The 20,995-nt window shown below is 41.6% G+C and overlaps 1 protein-coding gene across 3 annotated transcripts; it reads left to right on the forward strand.

Moving 5' to 3' along the window:
• The first annotated feature begins 1,268 nt into the window (after nucleotides 1-1,268).
• itchb (itchy E3 ubiquitin protein ligase b) lies at nucleotides 1,269-20,896 on the forward strand. Of its 3 annotated transcripts, none has more exons than XM_024006180.1 (24): nucleotides 1,269-1,472; nucleotides 5,977-6,063; nucleotides 6,410-6,551; nucleotides 7,703-7,827; nucleotides 9,680-9,817; nucleotides 9,963-10,005; nucleotides 10,112-10,314; nucleotides 10,501-10,705; nucleotides 11,015-11,110; nucleotides 11,266-11,449; nucleotides 12,253-12,322; nucleotides 12,440-12,524; nucleotides 12,751-12,879; nucleotides 13,487-13,559; nucleotides 13,756-13,827; nucleotides 13,904-13,992; nucleotides 18,127-18,286; nucleotides 18,399-18,532; nucleotides 18,711-18,851; nucleotides 18,927-19,047; nucleotides 19,175-19,279; nucleotides 19,404-19,500; nucleotides 19,604-19,676; nucleotides 19,767-20,896. In XM_024006180.1, the coding sequence occupies exons 2-24, from the start codon at nucleotides 5,994-5,996 to the stop codon at nucleotides 19,864-19,866; spliced, it is 2,655 nt and encodes an 884-aa protein (XP_023861948.1). In that variant the 5' UTR covers nucleotides 1,269-1,472; nucleotides 5,977-5,993; the 3' UTR covers nucleotides 19,867-20,896. The 3 variants fall into 3 exon arrangements, with proteins under 3 accessions (XP_023861948.1, XP_023861950.1, XP_023861949.1); XM_024006182.1 differs by having other exon boundaries at nucleotides 10,504-10,705; XM_024006181.1 differs by having other exon boundaries at nucleotides 5,981-6,063.
• The last annotated feature ends 99 nt before the right edge of the window (nucleotides 20,897-20,995 follow it).

Raw genomic sequence — 20,995 nt, forward strand, 5'->3', positions numbered from 1 at the left:
TTCAGCAGGATGTTGTATCTACACCTTATGTCATGCCTTATTGGAACAGATTTATTGATAATATCTGTTGGGAAAAAGTTTGGATGTTCCCACACACATACCTACTTGTTAACAAAATTAAGTAAGTTTCCTTTAAAATTATTCATAAATATTATCCTGTCAACCACTATATGAAGAAGTTTAAGGAAAACATCAACTCAAATTGCTCCTTTTGTAATGACCACCCAGAAACAGTGTTGCATCTTTTTTTGGCATTGTATTCATGTAAGAAAACTGTGGCAAGACATCAGTAGATTTATAATTGAACACATTTATTAAGATTTTACACTATTGTGGAGAGATGTACTGCTTGGAAGCTTTATCTACAATAAAATTGTTTCAACTAATTTCTATGTAATTAATTTCATTCATCTTTTGGCCAAATTTCATATTCACAAATGTAAATTTACAAACAAAACACTACATTTTCTTACCTTACAAAAATAAATGTAACTATATTTTAAGACAATTAAATACTCTACTAACAAAAAAGCTGTTAGAATTATAAGTGTATCCCTTAAGGTCCCTTAAGGTCCTTGTGTAATGTGAAATTGTACCCCCTAGCCCAATTGTCCTTTGTATATAATGTTTATATACTTGTGTTCCCCCATGTACTTTCTTTATTGATTTGTTGTTCTTTTTTTTTTTAAATACATTTTTTTTTGAGGAGATGGGAACTCCATTGGAATCGCATAAATGCCACGTTCATATACTAGTTGGTACTATGAAACTCGAACATTTCAGACTTTTTTGATTTGTTTAACGCGGCACGTGGATAACTAATTACAAGCAGTAAGGAAGTCGGAGTCGGACATTTCCACATTTTCTAGTTCCGACTAACACTTGAATGTGACAATACACCCATTGTGTTACCAATGCGTTGTCATTGGGACGCGAGGTCCATTCTGGGTGAATATAGGACAAGGAGATCAGTCCTTCAAGAAGTGAATGGGAGTCAATTGGGCGCTAGTTGAAAAACCCAACATCAGCATGAATAACGTGAACAACATGTACAACATTACAAATGTTTTCCCAAATGTGAGATAATAAACTTGTTCTCTGTAATATCGTATAGCTTTGAAGTCGTGACATTACGTACTGTCGAGGAAAATAGGCATGTTTCTCGACTCATACCCTGACTTTAAGAAGGGATTGCCTGACGATTATCGTAGCAAACGCGTGACGCTGCATGACACCGTGAACGCGATTGGTCGACAGTCTTTCCGGGTGGAGCGTTGTACGTTTCTATTCATTTATCGCTGGTATTTATGTCCTCCTCGAATAGATATGGTTTTGGTCACGTGAGACGATTACGAAGATGGTGGAAGTTTCTTTCTTGAAGTGAAGCCGCAAAAGAACCCAAAACAGACAGGGATATTGGGGAAAGTTGCCTGTAACGTCACGTCTTGAACTTCTTCTGCCCTTGGATTCGGGTAAGCGAAAGGACCGAGGTGGAAAGTCCTCAACCACAATATTTTGCAAACTCACTCTTCCACTGGGCTAGCCAGCCATGACACGAGCTAGCTAGCTTTTTTTGCGATCAGGTGCCAGATGACATTTAACACGTAAACAACAACACCGTTTCAAAAATATTGAATACAAACTCTGCATCCCGGAGTTGAATGCAGCATATGTAAATAACATTTAGTTAGCTATCAGATTTTAGAGTTTCATGGTTGTCATTTCACTAATTTTGAGACAGAGCTAGCTACTCAGCTAGCTAAGCTAACGTTAGCCTCCTTGTCAATCAAACAGGTCGTCACTAAGCCTTTTGCCAATGTCATGCGCCTGACGATAACGTCAAATCCTAACGATGGCAAACAAATTGCAGCCATTATTTTCTGTGTTTATACTGTCCAGCCCTAATATTGTTATTGAGTAAGATGCCGTTGGGTATCTCTTGCTGTTATCTGGTCACATTTGTGTAAATAACAGCATACTCTGTTATTTCACCAGCCTGACCTTTCCACTTTGTTTCGTGAGTTGAGGGGTGGGGCTGGTTAAATGTAGTTAACCTCTCACGAATGCACTGTTGGTTAAGACAGTAGTATTTAGTTCATAGAGCATTTATAAGTTATATTCTTCAAGATTCAGAGCTCTTCCTTTTTTAATGTTGCTCTGTAACCATTCCATGTTTTTAAAAGTTAAACATGCCTGTATGTATATCAGTAGATTTTTGTCAGTTCAGTGGTGTAAGTGTAATAGCATATTTTATTCACTTTTGATTCGTTTATGGAATATCTGACACTTTCACAAAAACACAGTCATTGACTGATGGTGCATCTTTCTTCCTTGTCTCAACTGATGAGCTCCTGACTTGTGAGTCATTTAGCTGGCTTGCAAAGCAGTCCATCACTGTGAGTAACACACAGAATCTGTGTCACAGATCCTTTCTCTGTAGGCCACAGAATCAGTACTGATAAATTATTTACTCCGGGTACAGTCAAAGTGAAAGTTTATCCAGAGCTCTTTCTCTCATTTGCACAGGGGAAGTAGGCGGGGGAACATACATTATGCACAGTGAAGTAACCACAAACCAGGAAAGAAGACTAGGCTATGCTTCCTGGTGCTATTTTCACCTGTTTAATATTCTCTCGTGGCATTTTCCAGAGAGCAAGCATGATTATACAGTGCATTCAGAAAGTATTCAGGCCCCTTGACTTTTTTGACATTCAATCATTTTTTCCCTCATCAATATTAGAGGTGGCCGATTTAATTGGGGACGATTTCAAGTTTTCATAACAATCTGCATTTTTGGACACTGATTATGGCCGATTACATTGCACTCCACGAGGCTGCGTGGCAGGCTAACTACCTGTTATGCTATTTCAGCAAGGAGCCAAGGTAAGGTGCTAGCTAGCATTAAACTTATCTTATAAAAAACAATCAATCTTAACATAATCACTAGTTAACTACACATGGTTGATGATATTACTAGTTTATCTAGCTTGTCCTGCATTGCATATAATTGATGCGGTACCTGTTAATTTATCATTGAATCACAGCCTACTTCGCCAAACGGATTATTTTAAAAGCCCATTTGCGAAAAAAGCACTGTCGTTGCACCAATGTGTACTTAACCATAAACACGAATGCCTTTCTTAAAATCAATACACAAGTATATATTTTTTAAACCTGCATATTTAGTTAGTATTGCCTGCTAACATGAATTTCTTTTAACTAGGAAAATTGTGTCACTTCTCTTGCGTTCTGTGCAAGCAGAGTCAGGGTATATGCAGCAGTTTGTGCCGCCTGGCTCGTTGCGAACTGTGTGAAGACCATTTCTTCCTAACTAAGACTGTAATTAATTTTTCAGAATTGTATGTAATTATGACATAACATTGAAGGTTGTGCAATGTAACAGCAATATTTAGACTTAGTGTTGCCACCTGTTAGATAAAATACAGAACGGTTCCGTATTTCACTGAAAGAATAAACGTTTTGTTTTCGAAATGATAGTTTCCGGATTTGACCATATTAATGACCTACGGCTCGTATTTCTGTGTTATTATATTATAATTAAGTCTATGATTTGATAAGAGCAGTCTGACTGAGCGATGGTAGGCAGCAGCTGGCTCGTAAGCATTCATTCAAACAGCACTTTCCTGCGTTTGCCAGCAGCTCTTCGCTGTGTTTCAAGCATTGCGCTGCCTATGAACTCCTGAGATTAGGCTGGCACAACTAAATTACCTAATAGAACATCCAACAGTCAAAGGTATATGAAATACAAATGGCATAGAGAGAAATAGTCCTATAATAACTACAACCTAAAACTTCTTACCTGGGAATATTGAAGACTCATGTTAAAAGGAACCCCCAGCTTTAAATGTTCTGAGCAAGGAACTTATTTAAACCAAATTTAACATGTTTCATTATTTGAGACTAAATTAATTTTTAGTTAAAATAAGTGTATTCAGTATTGTTGTAATTGTCATTATTACAAATATATATATAAAAATCGACCAATTAATCGTTATCGGCTTTTTTTGGTATTCCAATAATCGGTATTGGCGTTGAAAAATCATAATCGGTCGACCTCTAATCAATATACACACAATACCCTATAATGACAAAGCAAAAACAGGTTTTTAGACATTTGAGAATTTTGTACTCAGTAATTTGTTGAAGCACCTTTGGCACCGATTACAGCCTCAAGTCTTCTTGGGTATGACGCTTCAAGCTTGACACACCAGTATTTGGGGAGTTTCTCCCATTCTTTGCAGATCCTCTCAAGCTCTGTCAGGTTGGATGGGGAGTATCGTTGTACAGCTGTTTTCAGGTTTCTCCAGAGATGTTCGATCGGGTTCAAGTCCGGTCTCTGGCTCGGCCACTCAAGAACATTTAGAGACTTGTCCTGAAGCCACTTCTGCGTTGTCTTGGCTGTGTGCATAGGGTCGTTGTCCTGTTGGAAGGTGAACCTTCGCCCCCAGTCTGAGGTCCTGAGTGCTCTGGAGCAGGTTTTCATCAAGGATCTCTCTGTACTTTGCTCTGTTCATCTTTCCCTCGATCCTGTCTAGTCTCCCAGTCCCTGGCGCTGAAAAACATCACCCCAGCATGATGCTGCTACAACCACGCTTCACCGTAGGGATGGTGCCAAGTATTTCATCAGACCAGAGAATCTTGTTTCTCATGGTCTGACAGTCCTTTAGGTGACTTTTGCCAACTCCAAGCGGGCTGTCATGTACCTTTTACTGAGGAGTGGCTTCCCTCTGGCCACTCTACCATAAAGGGCTGATTTGGTGACGTGCTGCAGAGATGGTTATCCTTCTGGAAGGTTTTCCCATTTTCACAGAGGAATTCTGGAGCTCTGTCAGTGACCATCGGGTTCTTGGTCACCTCCCTGACCAAGGCCCTTCTCCCCCGATTGCTCAGTTTTGCTAGGGGGCCAGCTCTAGGAAGAGTCTTGGTGGTTAAAAACTTCGTTGTTCTTGGGTCCTTCAATGCTGCAGACATTTTTTGGTACCTTCCCCAGATCTGTGCCTCGACAATCCTCTCTCTGAGCTCCACCGACAACTCCTTCAACCTCATGGCTTGGTTTTTGCTCTGTCATGCACTGTCAACTGTTGGACCTTTTTATATAAACAGATGTGTGCCTTTCCAAATCATGTCCAATCAATTGAATTTACCACAGGTGGACTCCAATCAAGTTGTAGAAACATCCCAAAGATGATCAGTGGAAGAGGGATGCACCTGAGCTCAATTTCTAGTTTCATAGCAAAGGGTCTGAATACTTATGTAAATAAGGTGTTTCTGTTTTTTTATATTTTTTTATATACGTTTGCGAACATAAAAAAAAAAAAAATAATACAAATAAAAAATAAATGTTTTCCACTTTGTCATTGTGTGTAGATTGAGGGGGGGGGGCCTTATTTTAGAATAAGGCTGTAACGTAACAAAATGTGAAAAAGGGGATGTGGTCTGAATACTTTTCAAATGCACTGTAGATGTCAATAGGTGTAAAGTAAACCCAGACTGCAGAGTTATTTGTTGTTAGGAATCATAGTATCAATCACACATCTAGTTACTGTTTTGTATATAAATTATTTATTCATCCATTTTTATTTTTTCTTAACTCCGCTGGATAAGTTGGACACCCAGACTATGATCTTATAGCGAGGACTAGTCAGATAATGCCCGGTACCTGCATAATCTTTTATGCTTTATAGCAGTATAATTTTATTACCATTCAAAAGAGGTGAATGTGTTTTCGTCGCTGGGTGGTTATCTAATGTAATGCTGACCATGATATTTTATGTTCTTGTTCCATTACGCCTGTAAAGATTAGATCGCCCAATGTCTATAATATTGTAAAGCGTTTGTCACAATGCATTGAACAAAAAATATAATTTCTAGAAGTAAGGATGGAAAGGCTATGTATGGAATGTGCTTTGGGCCATTGAATGAATGGTTTACTGAATGTGTGTTTGTTTGTTGCAGGTAGCCAGCCCTATGTCATGGCCTCCAGCGTTGCTAAACCAGGCCCTGGGAATGGCTACCCCATGAAGGCACAACTGCAAATTATGGGTTTGTTTATGATCTGTCATTTTCATAATACGTAGCCTATTCGTGTCATATTTTGGATTTCTTCAGAATGGAAATTAAAAGGTGACATTTGGAGAATTAGGATGCACGTATAGTGTCTGATTTTATATTTCCCTTTTTTATTTTGGTATTGAAGTCCGTTGCATAGCCATGTTTTGTATTGTAAGGTTTTAGTCCATAGTAAATTATGTTTTTCAGGGTGTGGACTGTTTATATTGTCTACACTCATAAAAACATAATTGACCCGAAGTACTGTCAAACTAACTCCTACCAGACAGTCTAACTTATAGCTCTGCCCTAATTGACAACACTTTTTACATCCCCTCAGTGCTGTCAGCAAAACTGAAAGAAAACAGGAAGAATTGGTTTGGCCCCAGTCCATATGTTGAAGTGGCCGTTGATGGACAGTCCAAAAAGACAGAGAAATGCAACAACACCCACAGTCCCAAATGGAAGCAGCCGCTCACAGTGTAAGTTGTCGTTGTGTTTTTGATGACAGTCAGTGTTGAGAACAAGGAACTTCCTCTTAATTTGAGTACAAATTCTTTACACAAGTGGCAAGTATACAGGGTTTACTGAGGATCCACTCATGATATACAGGTAACTGCCAATATAAAGGAAACACCAACATACTGTCTTAATAGGATGTTGGGCACCACGAGCCAGAACAGCTTCAATGCGCCTCGACATAAATTCTACAGTGTCTGGAACTATTGGAGGGATGCCACACCATTCTTACACAAGAAATTCCATCATTTGGTGTTTTGTTGATGGTGGTGGAAAACGGTGTCTCGGGCACTGCTCCAGAATCTCCCGTAAGTGTTCAATTGGGTTGAGATCTGGTGACTGGCATATGGTTTGCATCATTTTCATTCTCATCAAACCATTCAGTGACCACTCGTGCCCTGTGGATGTCACCTCCTGGGGACGTAGCAATGGTTGCCAAAATAATGGCATGTCCAGCATTTTTATACATGACCCTAAGCATGATGGGATGTTCATTGCTTAATTAACTCAGGAACCACACCTGTGTGGAAGCACCTGCTTTCAATATACTTTGTGTTCCTCATTTACTCAAGTGTTTCCATTATTTTGGCAGTTACCTGTAGTAGTGCCAACACATCCACATAATCAATCCCTTCATTTTATTGCTTTGGACTCTTACTCTACTGGCCCTTCTTAATTTAGAGTGGGCCACTCTCCTGTTTCAGTATGTCTTGGTGTGGTGTATTCAGAGCAGTCATACTATGGTGTAGTAAGCTGATGGGCTTCCACAACTGTATTTTCCTGCAAGCATTCAGGATTTAACTAGCAGCTGTTATAGTAGGCATGGACACTTGCTTCTAGTCTCCCCGCTAACACTGTTGAAACATTTCTTCAAATGGAATAATAATCATAATAGTAATATATTCAGCCTTTATAGCGCTATTCATTACATAAAGAATCTCAGTGCTTTAAGGCAACAAAAAATACAAGAAATGTAGAAAAAGAACATCATTAGATGTTCATCATAGACGATCATCTTAGATGCTTTCATATATTGCCTCTCACCTACAATATCTGCTATATTTACAGTGAATTAACTGTCATATTCATTGTCTGTCTTTCATCTTGTCAATAGAATTGTCACTCCTTTTAGCAAGCTAATCTTCCGAGTATGGAGTCACCAGACCTTGAAGTCGGACATATTGTTAGGCATGGCAACTCTGGAGGTCAGCGAAACACTCAAAGCCAACGACATGAAAAGTGAGTGCCTTCCTTGTATCATGTTATGCATACCTTGCTTGGCTATGTGCCTGTACTGCGTCTGTGCTAGTTATCTTTCACACACACGGCACAGGCACCAATTTCCCCTCATAAAGAGTAAATTCAGTCCACTGCCAATTTTCAAATGTTATTGGTCACATACACATGGTTAGCAGATGTTAATGCGAGTGTAGCAAAATGCTTGTGCTTCTAGTTCCGACAGTGCAGTAATATCTAACAAGTAATCTAACAATTCCCCAACAACTACCTAATACACACAAATCTAAAGTGGTGAATGAGAATATGTACATATAACTAAATGGATGAGCGATGGTGGATGTGGATAGGGGGGTGCTCCTTCTGCTGTTTCCTGAAGTCCACGAGCATCTCCTTTGTTTTGTTGACGTTGAGTGTGAGGTTATTTTCCTGACACCACACTCCGAGTGCCCTCACCTCCTCCCTGTAGGCTGTCTCGTCGTTGTTGGTAATCAAGCCCACTACTGTTGTCGTCTGCAAACTTGATGATTGAGTTGGAGGCGTGCATGGCCACAGTCGTGGGTGAACAGGAACTACATTTACATTTAAGTCATTTAGCAGACGCTCTTATCCAGAGCGACTTACAAATTGGAAAGTTCATACATATTCATCCTGGTCCCCCCGTGGGGAATGAACCCACAACCCTGGCGTTGCAAGCGCCATGCTCTACCAACTGAGCCACACGGGACGTACAGGAGGGGGCTGAGCACGCACCCTTTTGGGACCCCAGTGTTGAGGGTCAGCGAAGTGGAGATGTTGTTTCCTACCTTCACCACCTGGGGGTGGCCCGTCAAAGTCCAGGACCCAATTGCACAGGGCGGGGTTGAGACCCAGGGCCTCCAGCTTGATGATGAGCTTGGAGGGTACTATGGTGTTGAATGCTGAGCTGTAGTCAATGAACAGCATTCTTTAGATATTCCTTTTGTCCAGATGGGATAGGGCAGTGTGATGGCGATTGCGTCGTCTGTGGACATATTGGGGCGGTAAGCAAACTGAAGTGGGTCTAGGGTGGCCGGTAAGGTGGAGGTGATATGGTCTTTGACTAGTCTCTCGAAAGCACTTCATGATGACATAAGTGAGTGCTATGGGGCGATAGTCATTTAGTTCAGTTTCCTTTGCTCTCTTGGTTACAGGAACAATGGTGAACATCTTGAATCAAGTGGGGACAACAGACTGGGATAGTGAGCGATTTAATATGTCCGTAAACACACCAGCCAGCTGGTCTGCACATACTCTGAGGACGTGGCTAGGGATGCCGTCTCGTTCAGCAGCCTTGTGAGGGTTAACACATTTAAATGTTTTACTCACGTCGGCTAAGGGGGGGGGGGGGCGCCAAGTCCTTAGCGGGCCGCGACGGTGGGACAGTATTATCCTTATTTTCTAAACACATTTAAGCCAAACCAGATAGAAAATATCACATCACTCTCCTATTTTGATGATCGGTAAATGATGATAACTTTGGTTTGAAGTAGGATAATTACTCTGTTTCTTATGGCTGTATATTTGCTAACAGAACCCCTCTGTTTTGATTGGTTGGTTTTCTTGCCTTTTATGGGGATTCTCTCCATTACTTTTTCCATCCACTAGTTTGTTGAAGGTATAATTGATAAGGTGATAACAGCGAGAAACATTGGTCATAGTCTTTGTGGTGTACTGTCCCTCATGTCCCAAACTCGTTCAAGTCCTGGTGTAAAGTGGCAGAGAAGGATGATTCAAAGGGCTGATAACGGCGTCTGACAGGCGAGGAGCTGAGTGGAAGGAGGGCTTTTGTTACATAACCAATGCTTTTGTTCCATGTTTCCCCCCCGCCCCCCAGTCTCTGAGGTGGTGCAGACGCTGCAGCTGAGTGCAGACAGAGACCAGACCGATGTCGTGGGGGACCTGTCTGTCTGTCTGGATGGCATGCAAGTGGACCCAGAGATGTTTGCCTCTGCTGCCTCTGCTAACACCCAAAGTGAGTCTGCTCTGTGCGATGTTATCCACAGTGTTATCTGTATTGATTTGTAGTGAGAGTTATGGTTTTCCCATCCTGCCCAGAAAATAAGCTCCAGCTTCCCCTCAGTACATCCAGTTCCCAACTCTGTGTTTCTGGATCTCAGGTACTTCGAATGGGGAATCGCAACAGAACGGGGATGATGTGAAGTAAGCATATTATTCATGGTTACTGTGGTAATGATAGTCTTGCTTATATTTGTATATGGACACTGTCTTGTCAGTGCTCCAAAGTTAATAGTTGATATTGTGGCAGGCGGAGTAGAGACAGCTCTCCTTCTGTGGATGGTTTGGAGCACAGAGCTTCCCCAAATGGTTGTGCGGTCGCAGTGAATGGCACAGGGTCTTGCAAAGGGTCTCCCGCTCTGTCAGCAGGGGGCTCCAGGGGTAATCCTCTACGCCCCCCCAGGCCCTCCCGACCCCCTCCACCCACCCCGCGCAGACCAACCTCATCTCCAGGTGAGGCGGTCAAACTCATAACTCATCTTAAGACCAACAGCAATGCTCCTGGGGATTTATTGGTATAATATTTAGCTTTATATGTCCACAATTAAAGTGTTTGTCAGATAATGGCAGAAAATGACACTAGGTGGTTTTGTTTTCTCAAACTTACTAAATTTTATTTTCTCATTCACTGGTTCACAGCAGCATCCTCTAATGGATCCATTCCAACTGAAGAAAGCGACGGCCCCAGCTCAGAGACCCCAGTCAGTGCACCTGCAGTACCAGACCCCAACGCCCCACCCCCTACACACGACCAGAGCCAAGCAATAGCAGCCAGCCAAGCAGACAGTGTAACCCCAGGCCCCCCCAGAGCCCCCGCTGTCGCCGCAGGCCCATTGCCTCCTGGGTAAGGGTCAAACCATCCATGGTGATCTGGCAGGCAGAAACACACTGTTAATCAGTTTGTGGTGTCAATACAACCACCCTCAGGATCATCTTACTGTTATGCTTTGTTAAACTCAAGAGATTAGAATGTGGCTTTGGCTATTGTCATGACTGCAATGACCTGTTGTTATTGCTCCAGGGTTACGTAGTCTCATCACTTTTATAATTTAACTTTACCCTACCTGCCGTGACTTGAATTTTTTAATTTTGTATTTGGCTGACTGATGTTGTAAATGTTTTAATTTTCTTTGAATCACATGTTCCTGTGAAGATGGGAGCAGAGGGTGGATCAGAACGGAAGGCTGTATTTCGTAGATCATGTGGAAAAGAGGACGACATGGGAACGGCCTGAGCCTCTACCTTCTGGGTAACTCCCCCTTTACATATCCTGTGTCTTTTTCCAATCCACGTATTTACACCAGTTCACAAGACAAGCAGAAGAATAGTGTGTCTGTTACTAGAGGATACTAAATGCCAAAGCTCTTTAATAGTCTACCCTGTTCCTCTTTGCCCTGTATGTAGGTGGGAGCGGCGAGTGGACCCCATGGGCAGGGTCTACTTTGTAGACCACATCACCAGAACTACCACATGGCAACGGCCCACTATGGAGACGGTGCGGAACTATGAACAGTGGCAGCACCAACGCAACCAGCTACAGGGTGCCATGCAGCAGTTCAACCAGCGCTTCATATTTGGAGTGAATGGGGTAAGTGGGAACTCTGACTGGTCAAACCAAGTGCTCAGCTCCTTAAATAACAGTACTGAACTGGTGTGAAACACTCAACAGGTGATGAGTTTAATGGGATACTTTGAGATTTTGGCAATGAGGCCCTTTAATTCCCCAGAGTCAGATGAATTAGTGGATACAATTTTTATGTCCATTGTGTCCAGTATGAAGGAAGTAAGAGAGAGTTTCGCAAGCCAATGCTAACTAGCATTAGTGCAATGATGAAGTCTATGGGTATCCATAGACTGCTCTCAGTCATTGTGCTAACTACCTCAGTCAGCTGCTATTTGCGCTGTGTGAAATGATAATGCCATCAAATGGATTGGGTAATTACAGGAAGTCTATTTGGAACAAAGAAACTAGAGGGACACTTTACCTCACCCCTCGCTTTATTTAGCTAGCTGGCAAGCCATACAGAGCTGTTGTAGGAAAATTATATTATAACTCTGAAATGTAATTAATTGGGCCTTCGTGTAGTGCCCACACAATCTTTTATAGTATTTGGGTGTCAGCCTTATCAGCTTCTCTCTAAGATGGGCCATGCAGTTAACCTAGCGGTTAGAGAGTTTGGTCAGTAACCTGAAAGGTTCACTGCACCTATCTGGTGTATGTGACAATATAATCATCTTTATTTTATTTTTTTGCTTCTCTTAACTCTGTTTTACATATTGGGCTGTAAACAGTTTGTCCTTTTTCAGTTGGGGATATTTAACCACTCTTTATCATTTGATTTTTAACTTTGTTTGGTAATTATTATCTTTATCTTCTCTTGTGCACTGAAGCTCCAGGACCAGGTTCCAGCCACTGAGAATAAGCAGTTTGATCCCCTGGGCCCGCTGCCACATGGATGGGGTAAGATCTCACTCACATCTCACATGAAAAGGTCACAAATTAATCTGTTTTCTAGACTTTTGAATGAATTGAGGATTGTACTTAAACTGTTCTGTTTCATTCCATTTACATTCTCAGAGAAAAGAACTGACAGCAACGGGAGAGTGTACTTTGTTCAACACACCACACGAACTACACAGTGGGAGGACCCTCGCACTCAGGGGTGAGAAGTTAATCTGTACTACTCTTAGTACAGATGTATCTTAACAGCTACTTTTAACATCAGTGGGTGCTAGCCTGTAACACCTAGAACAGCGTAAGATTAGCGCAGCCCCTGGATCTAGTACTCTACACATGCCCATACACTGGAATTGTGTAAATTCAGACATTGTGCAGATCTGTATCCTACTGTATGTCCCTGTTTTATGTTGACACTCCCTCTCCCTCAGGCTGCTGAATGAGAAGCCTCTTCCAGAGGGCTGGGAGATGAGGTTTACAGTCGACGGCATCCCATACTTTGTGGACCACAACAGGAGAGCCACTACGTACATCGACCCTCGCACTGGAAAATCCTCACTGTACGTCCCAACTTTACAGTCACTTATCAAAGCATTGGACTACCTCTCTGACTAAGCATCATAGACTAAAATGAGGCTCTATGTAGCAAACACGGGTCTGTATCATAGGCACTAGTTTGATTCCAGTAATGAAACTGTTGCTAATAATAACGCTTTCTTTCTGTACCCAAAACATCAAATTAGGATGACTAATATGGGCTGAACAGATAATGTACTGTCTGTATCTTTCAGTATTCTAATGAGCCACACCTAAGTGACGATATTGGTGTACTGTCAACATGACTGCTCTCTGTTTAACAGTGACTATGCTCTGGCTGTGCTCTATTCCCCAACTAACAGGAATAACCTGTTTGGTGCCTTTCACAGGAATGTTGTTTCATTTGTCTCACCTGTAACCTACTTTGGCTTAAACATTTATCATTATCAGTTTAGTCTGTGCAGAGTAGTGAAAACATAACATTTGACTGTCTGGGGTCTATGGTTTGACATTCTTGTGTAGTTCTAATACACTATAGTAAAAGCCAGGTAATCTGACAAAGTTGATTCAGTATTTGGTCCATGATGCGTGACTGAATGTGCCTTTTCCTTCCCTCTCTCTCTCCAACAGTGAAAATGGGCCCCAGATAACTTACGTTCGAGACTTTAAAGCCAAAGTCCAGTACTTCAGATTCTGGTGCCAGGTAGGTCTCATGCCTTCTGAGTTTGAGTGGTTAAACAGTGACATTGTTTTTATGGTCAACAGAACAACATGAATTCCAATGCACAGTGACATAATTAAAGGAACGATGACCTGCTATTTTTGTTGGCACGTTTGAGGGGGGGGGGGGATCACATCACATGCTTCAAAATCACTTATGATTTCCTCTTCTTGTCCAGCAATTGTCAATGCCTCAGCATGTCAAGATCACTGTCACCCGCAAAACCCTGTTCGAGGACTCGTTCCAACAAGTGAGTAAACATCCTCCCAAATGAGCATGTTGACACTGACCTATGTTGTCCATATTAATTTGACTCTCCATTGTAGATAATGAGCTTCAATGCACAGGACCTCCGCAGGAGACTATGGATCATATTCCCTGGGGAAGAAGGTCTTGATTATGGAGGGGTGGCAAGGTAAAGTTATAATGTACTCTTTTCAAGTGATCCCATGCAGTTATTGCACCCCAATAAATAATAAGTCATTCAGTGGCGTTCCGTGGCGTTTAAGATTAGGTTAGGACATTGTTTTTTATTTTTTTATGAGCATGGCCTTATTTCTATTACAGCATATTGGATGACTGTCATTCATTTTCCATTCACCCAGTTCAATGTAACAGTGATAGGTTTAGGCTACTACATGATACTAGAATTTTCCCTATACCCATCATGAGGTTGCTATAACCTAGCCTACGAATTCAAGTTTACAACGTAGGTGCACCGGTAGAGAGACAAACTGGAGTAATCATGGTGATTGCCGAGCAAATAACTGCTGGACTCATGGTAATTGACCGTTACTTAACATAAACACATTTAGCATCTCCTGGCTTCGACACACAGCCTACAAGCCACTGATGCAGATATTAGGAACATCTACATTTTAAAAGTCAAATGAATCCATGTTATATAGCCTACTTCACAATAAATCCATTATTTATTTTGGAAGGGTCTAAAGAAACATGATATGAAGAAAATGTAGTTTATTTCAGAGGAACAGAATAGCATACTCTTGAGTTGTCCTTATGTTAAGCCCTGATCTGGCTATGCCATATGGCTGTGGGTTTCACTAGTTCATTTGGCAGGCAAGAATTTCTTAGAATTCTGTGGCATTATTTTATAGTATGAAGAATACAATTGAACAAAGAGGAATAAAATAGAAAGGATATTTTCTCCAAACGATTTGAGGGAGTGCGGACATGCGGCTATTCTGTGTTGAGTGGTTAACAAAGAAACAGGTCCTCCTATATGCTTAATTTAGAGTTTCTTAATAATGCCTCGAATTTCCCGGCGGCATCTGCTTTGTGTGGTTGTAGGGCCCCCTAAAAAAAATCCCTGCCTTTTGCGGCCAGGGCTGTTGTGCCCTTGGGCTGAATATTATAATTCCTTTCTACCGGCTGCGTGCCGAAGCACCTCTCACTCATATGGCTCTCAGATACCGTCGCTCAATTCTTATCAGCCAATGCCGTCACGTGGTCGGGTCTTTCTCACAGGCTACAAGTGAAGATGGACACATCGGGGACGCAACTGCGTACGTCCTTATCCAATTCCGAGGCGCATATTGAAAGAACTGTCCACACTGTTCAACAAGATGAGTAGGCCTAACGAACAGCAGAAGCACTAGCTTATGTCAGTCTACTGTCCCCTATAGCACGAAAGTTGACCTATTCTGTGCGAGACATAAATATTCCAAACATAGTCTGGGACAGTTGTGGGATGCGATAGTTCCGAAATTAATACAACCACTAGCATCCCAAAAACTTTTTCAAGCAATGAGGCAGACAGAATCGATCAGAATGTTTAGGTTAAAATGTCGATAAACTATTAGGTTATTTCTTCACATTATAAGCACAGCAATGCGCACATGGCAGTAGGCTATAGGTGTGAATGTTCCAAAATACAATCAGTTAGCGGGAAAATGGCATTCTCAAAAGTGACCGTATACGCAATTATGCATGTAATGATTTTATTATAAAAGTGAATTTTTATGGGAAAATGATCGTCTCCAATCTTGAAACTCACAAACTGCGTGTGTATGCCAGTTAGGCTCTACACCCATTGTAAAGTGGATTAATGTGCTTCATTTTAAGAAGTTATTTGGCCACTTTAGTTGTGATACAAACCTTATCAAAACATAAGCTTTGGGCTAGGCTACATGAGGTGTGCGACTATGATTTGAAAAGGTTTGCGCTGTTTCTTTCCTTACTGCACACAAGCTAGGCATCATTCACAAGTGATAATATAATTCACAAGTAGGCTAATATTGTAGGCTAATATTGTCACCCATCAGACTATTCTTGTTTAGTCTTGTCTTTACATATATTATTTAGTATATGTGTGAAATTTGTTTTAATTTAGAATGGATCATCATGCACCTGTCTCGAAACGGGCAGGGTTCGTTTTCATGCCTGCCAGGTGGGCTATAATCCTGTTGTAAAGAGAAGCAATGTGCTTAATATTAGGAAAGTTGAGAAATAAATATAGTAGGCCTAGCCTATAGAGAGCTGATGGGATCTTCCTTTTTTTTAATAGAGGCCATCACAATTCCTACGCAATTGCATAGCCTATAGAAATGTTGCGCAACATGAGCTCATGGGCTCTCATGAAGTGTTTTATTACATTTTTGAAAAAATTTCATAGATGTCAGAGTGATTAGAGAGACAATAGAGTGCTGAGTACCAGGCAGTTAGCAAGTTTGGTAGGCTACTAATGACCATCAGAGCTTGGAGAAGCCTAATTAACGTGACTAAAAAGTCACGTGGAATATGACTGCCGTCATGACTCGTGACCGCTGGTGTGGCGGTCACTTTTTGTTCCGTTTGCTTCTTTTAAGAAATGTTTTGAAACAGAATTGGCAGAATGAATACACCACTGATCACCCGCACCCACAGTTCCCTATCATAGCAGCCATTAAAACATTTTCCCTTCGCTTGTGGACTTCAGTGCACAACACAATAGCTGTCTGTGACCAGGCAACAAAAAAAAAACTCTCCAAGCCAAACCTTCATACAATAACCGTTACACACAACCTACTTCGATGTCACCATATTTGCTGTCAACATAGTTTTAGTAGTTAATGTGTTTGTACACATGGATTGGATTGTGGGTTTACTATCGCGCAGTAGTGTACATACAGCAAGCAGTTTTGCAGTTACACCGGCGGGCTCCAGTGGCAATACATTTACAGTATAAAACTGAAAGCTTACCTTGAATGTGTTGGCTAGCCTTAGCCAGCTAGCTAACATGAATACCATTCCTTTCTGTTTGTCAGGTTGTTGAGTAGGCAAAATTAGCTGCATTAGCTAGCGTAAGTGAAAGTGCAACATACTACTAAATATCTCTGCTGTTTCTCCATAACTTTTTAAGAAATTAATTTGTTCAAAACTGTTCCACTATTCTTTTTTTTTTGTCCACATGTTATGCCCTTCAGTGCTAGCTAGCTGTAGCTTATACTTTCAGTACTAGATTCATTCTCTGGTCCTTTGATTAGATGGACATGTCAGTTCATGCTGCAAGAGCTCTGATAGGTTGGGGGATGTCCTCCGGAAGTCGTCATAGTTACTGTGTAAGTCTATAGATGTGGGTGAGAACCATGAGCCTCTTAGGTTTTGTATTGAAGTCAATGTAGCCAGGGGTAGCACCGGTTAAACCTTGGTGCTACCCTACTGCTGTTGAGGCTACTGTAGACCATTGCAAAACTGTGTTTTAATCAGTTATGTGGTGACGTGAATATATTTAGTATAGTTTTTACCTAAAAAATACCTTTTTAAAGCTGCAATATCTAACTTGTTGGGCAACCTGACAAAATTCACATAGAAGTGTTCGTTATAGATCTGTAATTCTCATTGAAAACATGTCTAAGAAGCGGTAGATCTGTTCTGTGTGCTATTTCTATGCTTCCCGTTGTGAAGGTTTGTTTTTGCATCTTTTACTTTCAGTTTTGTACACCAGCTTCAAACAGCTGAAAATACAACATTTTTGGTTATGGAAAAGATATTTGACAGCTGTTTAATTATTCTCTACACCAGGGGTACTCAACTCTTACCCTACGACATCCGGAGCTGCTGGATTTCTGTTCTAAGTGATCATTAATTGCACACACCTGGTATCCCAGGTCTAAATCAGTCCCTGATTAGAGGGGAACAATGAAAAAACGCAGTGGAAATGACTTTGTGGTCCAGAGTTGAGTTTGAAAGCTCTACACTATACTTGTTTTGTCATACAAACTGAGATTAAGTCAACTTTTTTAGAATTTTAGCAACCAGAAAATGGCGGAGCGATTTCTGCATAGTGCATCTTTGTTTCACTTTTTTAATGAAATGGTCCTCTGAGGAGCCGCCACCGAAGTTATTTTAGTGGTGAAGGAACCTTCTGTGCCCCCTGGTCTAAGGTTCAGCTACTTGAATGACCTTTTAAAACATCCCAGATAAGTGTTTGTTTGTCTACAAGTTGATATTTTACCCAGTTATGAAGTGTGGTGTTAACTGGATCCTTGCAGAGAGGTTTTGTATTGTGATGAGTGTTATGAAATATTATATATTTCTCTCTTTGTAGAGAGTGGTTTTTCCTGCTGTCTCACGAGGTGCTGAACCCCATGTATTGCCTGTTTGAGTATGCTGGGAAGGACAACTACTGCCTACAGATCAACCCTGCCTCCTACATCAACCCTGATCACCTCAAGTACTTCAAATTCATCGGACGCTTCATCGCCATGGTGATTATTTTTAGTCACTGTTTTTCAACTGCAATGTGACATTTGCGAGTGCAAAGATCTGCTGATGCAGTTCTGCATTTTTAAATGTTAACCTCCTGATCTCTTTTCGCAGGCTCTTTTCCACGGGAAGTTCATTGACACAGGCTTTTCGCTACCGTTCTACAAGCGCATGCTGAACAAGCCATGGGCACTGAAAGATCTAGAGTCCATTGACCCAGAATTCTACAATTCTCTCATCTGGATTAAGTGAGTCTTCTGAGGAAGCTGTACTAAAATTAACATTGGTTGTAGTAAATATTGTTTGTTTAATGTTTTTGTGGCTGTGATGAACACACTTAACTTCATGGCCCCACTTTCCTTGATAACATGAGTTTTCCATTTTGGGTTACTGATACGTGTCTTTGTCATCTGTTGTGCACTTCAGGGAGAACGACATTGAGGAGTGTGGCCTGGAGATGTACTTCTCTGTGGACAAAGAGATTCTGGGTGAAATCACCACTCATGAGCTCAAGCCGGACGGAGGAGAGGTCCTGGTCACTGAGGAGAACAAGGAGGAGTATATCAGGTCTGTCTCAGCATATGCCCCCCCCCCCTCCCCTCCTGGTGTGTGGTGCCTTGATGGTCTATGTTTCTCTCCCAGGCTTGTAGCAGAGTGGAGGTTGTCCAGAGGTGTGGAGGAGCAGACCCAGGCCTTCTTTGAGGGCTTCAACGAGGTTCTCCCACAGCAATACCTGCAGTACTTTGATGCCAAAGAACTTGAGGTACGAGTCTTAGTTTGGCCTATTTATTTACACCAGGTTCACCATATTCACTCTGGTAAAGATGACAGCTGTTGTTCCAACTCACATGTACCAGTGAGCCAATTTGTTACTTGTCAACTTTCTGCAGGTCATGCTGTGTGGGATGCAGGAGATCGACCTGGCAGACTGGCAGAGGAACACCATCTACAGACACTATGCACGCAGCAGCAAGCAGGTCCTCTGGTTCTGGCAGGTCAGTGTTACACATCTGTCCTCACCAGTGCTACAGTCAGGTGCCACATCTCCTCAGTATCATTACATTCATGCAACAAAGAACATCTATGAACATACTGTACCCTCTTGGACTTGCCTTCCAGCTCATCAAAGAGATGGACAATGAGAAGCGGATGAGGCTCCTCCAGTTCGTTACAGGAACCTGTCGCCTTCCTGTCGGGGGCTTTGCTGACCTATTGGGTAAGGAATTTAACCTGTAAGGGTAAAAGTTCATGAAATATACAATTTTGCCATTTTTGCCTCTAAGTAGATGGGTTAGTGACTTACATATTTGGTTTTGTAGGGAGCAATGGCCCGCAGAAGTTCTGCATCGAGAAGGTGGGAAAGGAGAACTGGCTACCCAGAAGTCACACCTGGTGAGTACTGTATGGAAGAGTCAAGGTTAAAACCGAGTCAAGGCTTCACTCGACAGATAACTAACATGCCTCTATTTTCCCCTTCTCTAGCTTCAATCGATTGGATCTTCCTCCTTACAAAAGCTACGAGCAGCTGAAGGAGAAATTGATGTTTGCGATTGAAGAGACTGAGGGCTTTGGGCAGGAGTGATCCAGCAACGGATCAATAGACAGAGGAGTGTGGTCTTCGTTTGTCAGGGAGCCTCTTGAAGACCAGCGTGTTTTTGTGTGTGCTTGCCAGTGTTTCCCCTATATGCATTTAGCAGTGAAACACCGATGCTACCTCCTGCATTTAAAAAAAATAATAATAATGTTTTATGTGGCTGTATAGATGTATGCCCCAGGAAGACCCCATTCACCGCCACCCCTCCCCCCTGCAAACTCTGCCACCTCTGCTGAAACAAATCCTAGGGGAAACACTGCGTGCTGTTGAAGGGAGAAAACTTGCTCTAAAATACTGGAAGAATATTTGAGAGTATTGATCCACAACAGTAAGCTACTCCCTTCTCTCAGAATGTCCCCCACATCATGCATGAACGCTGGAAACCCACCCTCAATAACATGTATGGGACAGGGATATCAGAAGCATCGGTCCCATCATCCTTTGATTGAACCACCACTATTTCTGACAATCCCAACGCTGACTTTGAGGAAAATGAAGACCTCTCTTCAGGCAATGGCCAGATCCAGAAGTTGCAATGCACATGCTTCAAAATAGAACAGTCCTTCTGTTCAAAGCTCCTTAGCATTTATCTGTGAATCAATAAAATATTGCAAGGCACAATATTGGCCCCTATATTTATGGTACAAGAGTACATGGATCTACTATGGCCCTAGTTTTATAGGGCATTGTGACATGATCAAATGATTTTTTTTTTTTTTTTTAGTATTCTGGGGAATAAGAAGTGTGAAATGTTTGTCTAGAATATTGCCTTGATGTCTTCGGTGATATGAGATTTAACCACATTGGAGACTAGATATACATGTAGCTTTTAATAGTCTGGGAGATTTTTAGCATATGAATTTAACGATTTTTATATTAATGGGAGATGTTTTTCTGGCTGTGGCAAAGGCATGGGAATACATCTTTTTTTCCTGGAAGATTATGAATGGAAATCCCAGGGAAGTAAATGTGTAAATAATCATTTGTTGCATTGCAAATAAAAAGCCAGCCCCTTTTATTTTTGTCTCCAGATGTATCTTTATGCAACGTAACTGCTATCCCTGTATATGAAACCATGTTGTAAATTGTTAATAACAAATGAATTTCCTTTTAGAAA

This window comes from Salvelinus sp. IW2-2015, linkage group LG17 (assembly GCF_002910315.2).
Source record: "Salvelinus sp. IW2-2015 linkage group LG17, ASM291031v2, whole genome shotgun sequence".
Classification (NCBI taxonomy): Eukaryota; Metazoa; Chordata; class Actinopteri; order Salmoniformes; family Salmonidae; genus Salvelinus; species Salvelinus sp. IW2-2015.

What these genes read in the sequence shown, in the direction of transcription:
- itchb (XM_024006180.1), top strand. Translation starts at nt 5,994, where the DNA reads ATGGCCTCCAGCGTTGCTAAACCAGGCCCTGGGAATGGCTACCCCATG. An exon ending in TGCCTCTGCTAACACCCAAA is followed by an intron (nt 9,818 to 9,962) that starts GTGAGTCTGCTC and finishes TCTGGATCTCAG; the next exon opens with GTACTTCGAATGGGGAATCG. An exon ending in GAGGACCCTCGCACTCAGGG is followed by an intron (nt 12,525 to 12,750) that starts GTGAGAAGTTAA and finishes CCTCTCCCTCAG; the next exon opens with GCTGCTGAATGAGAAGCCTC.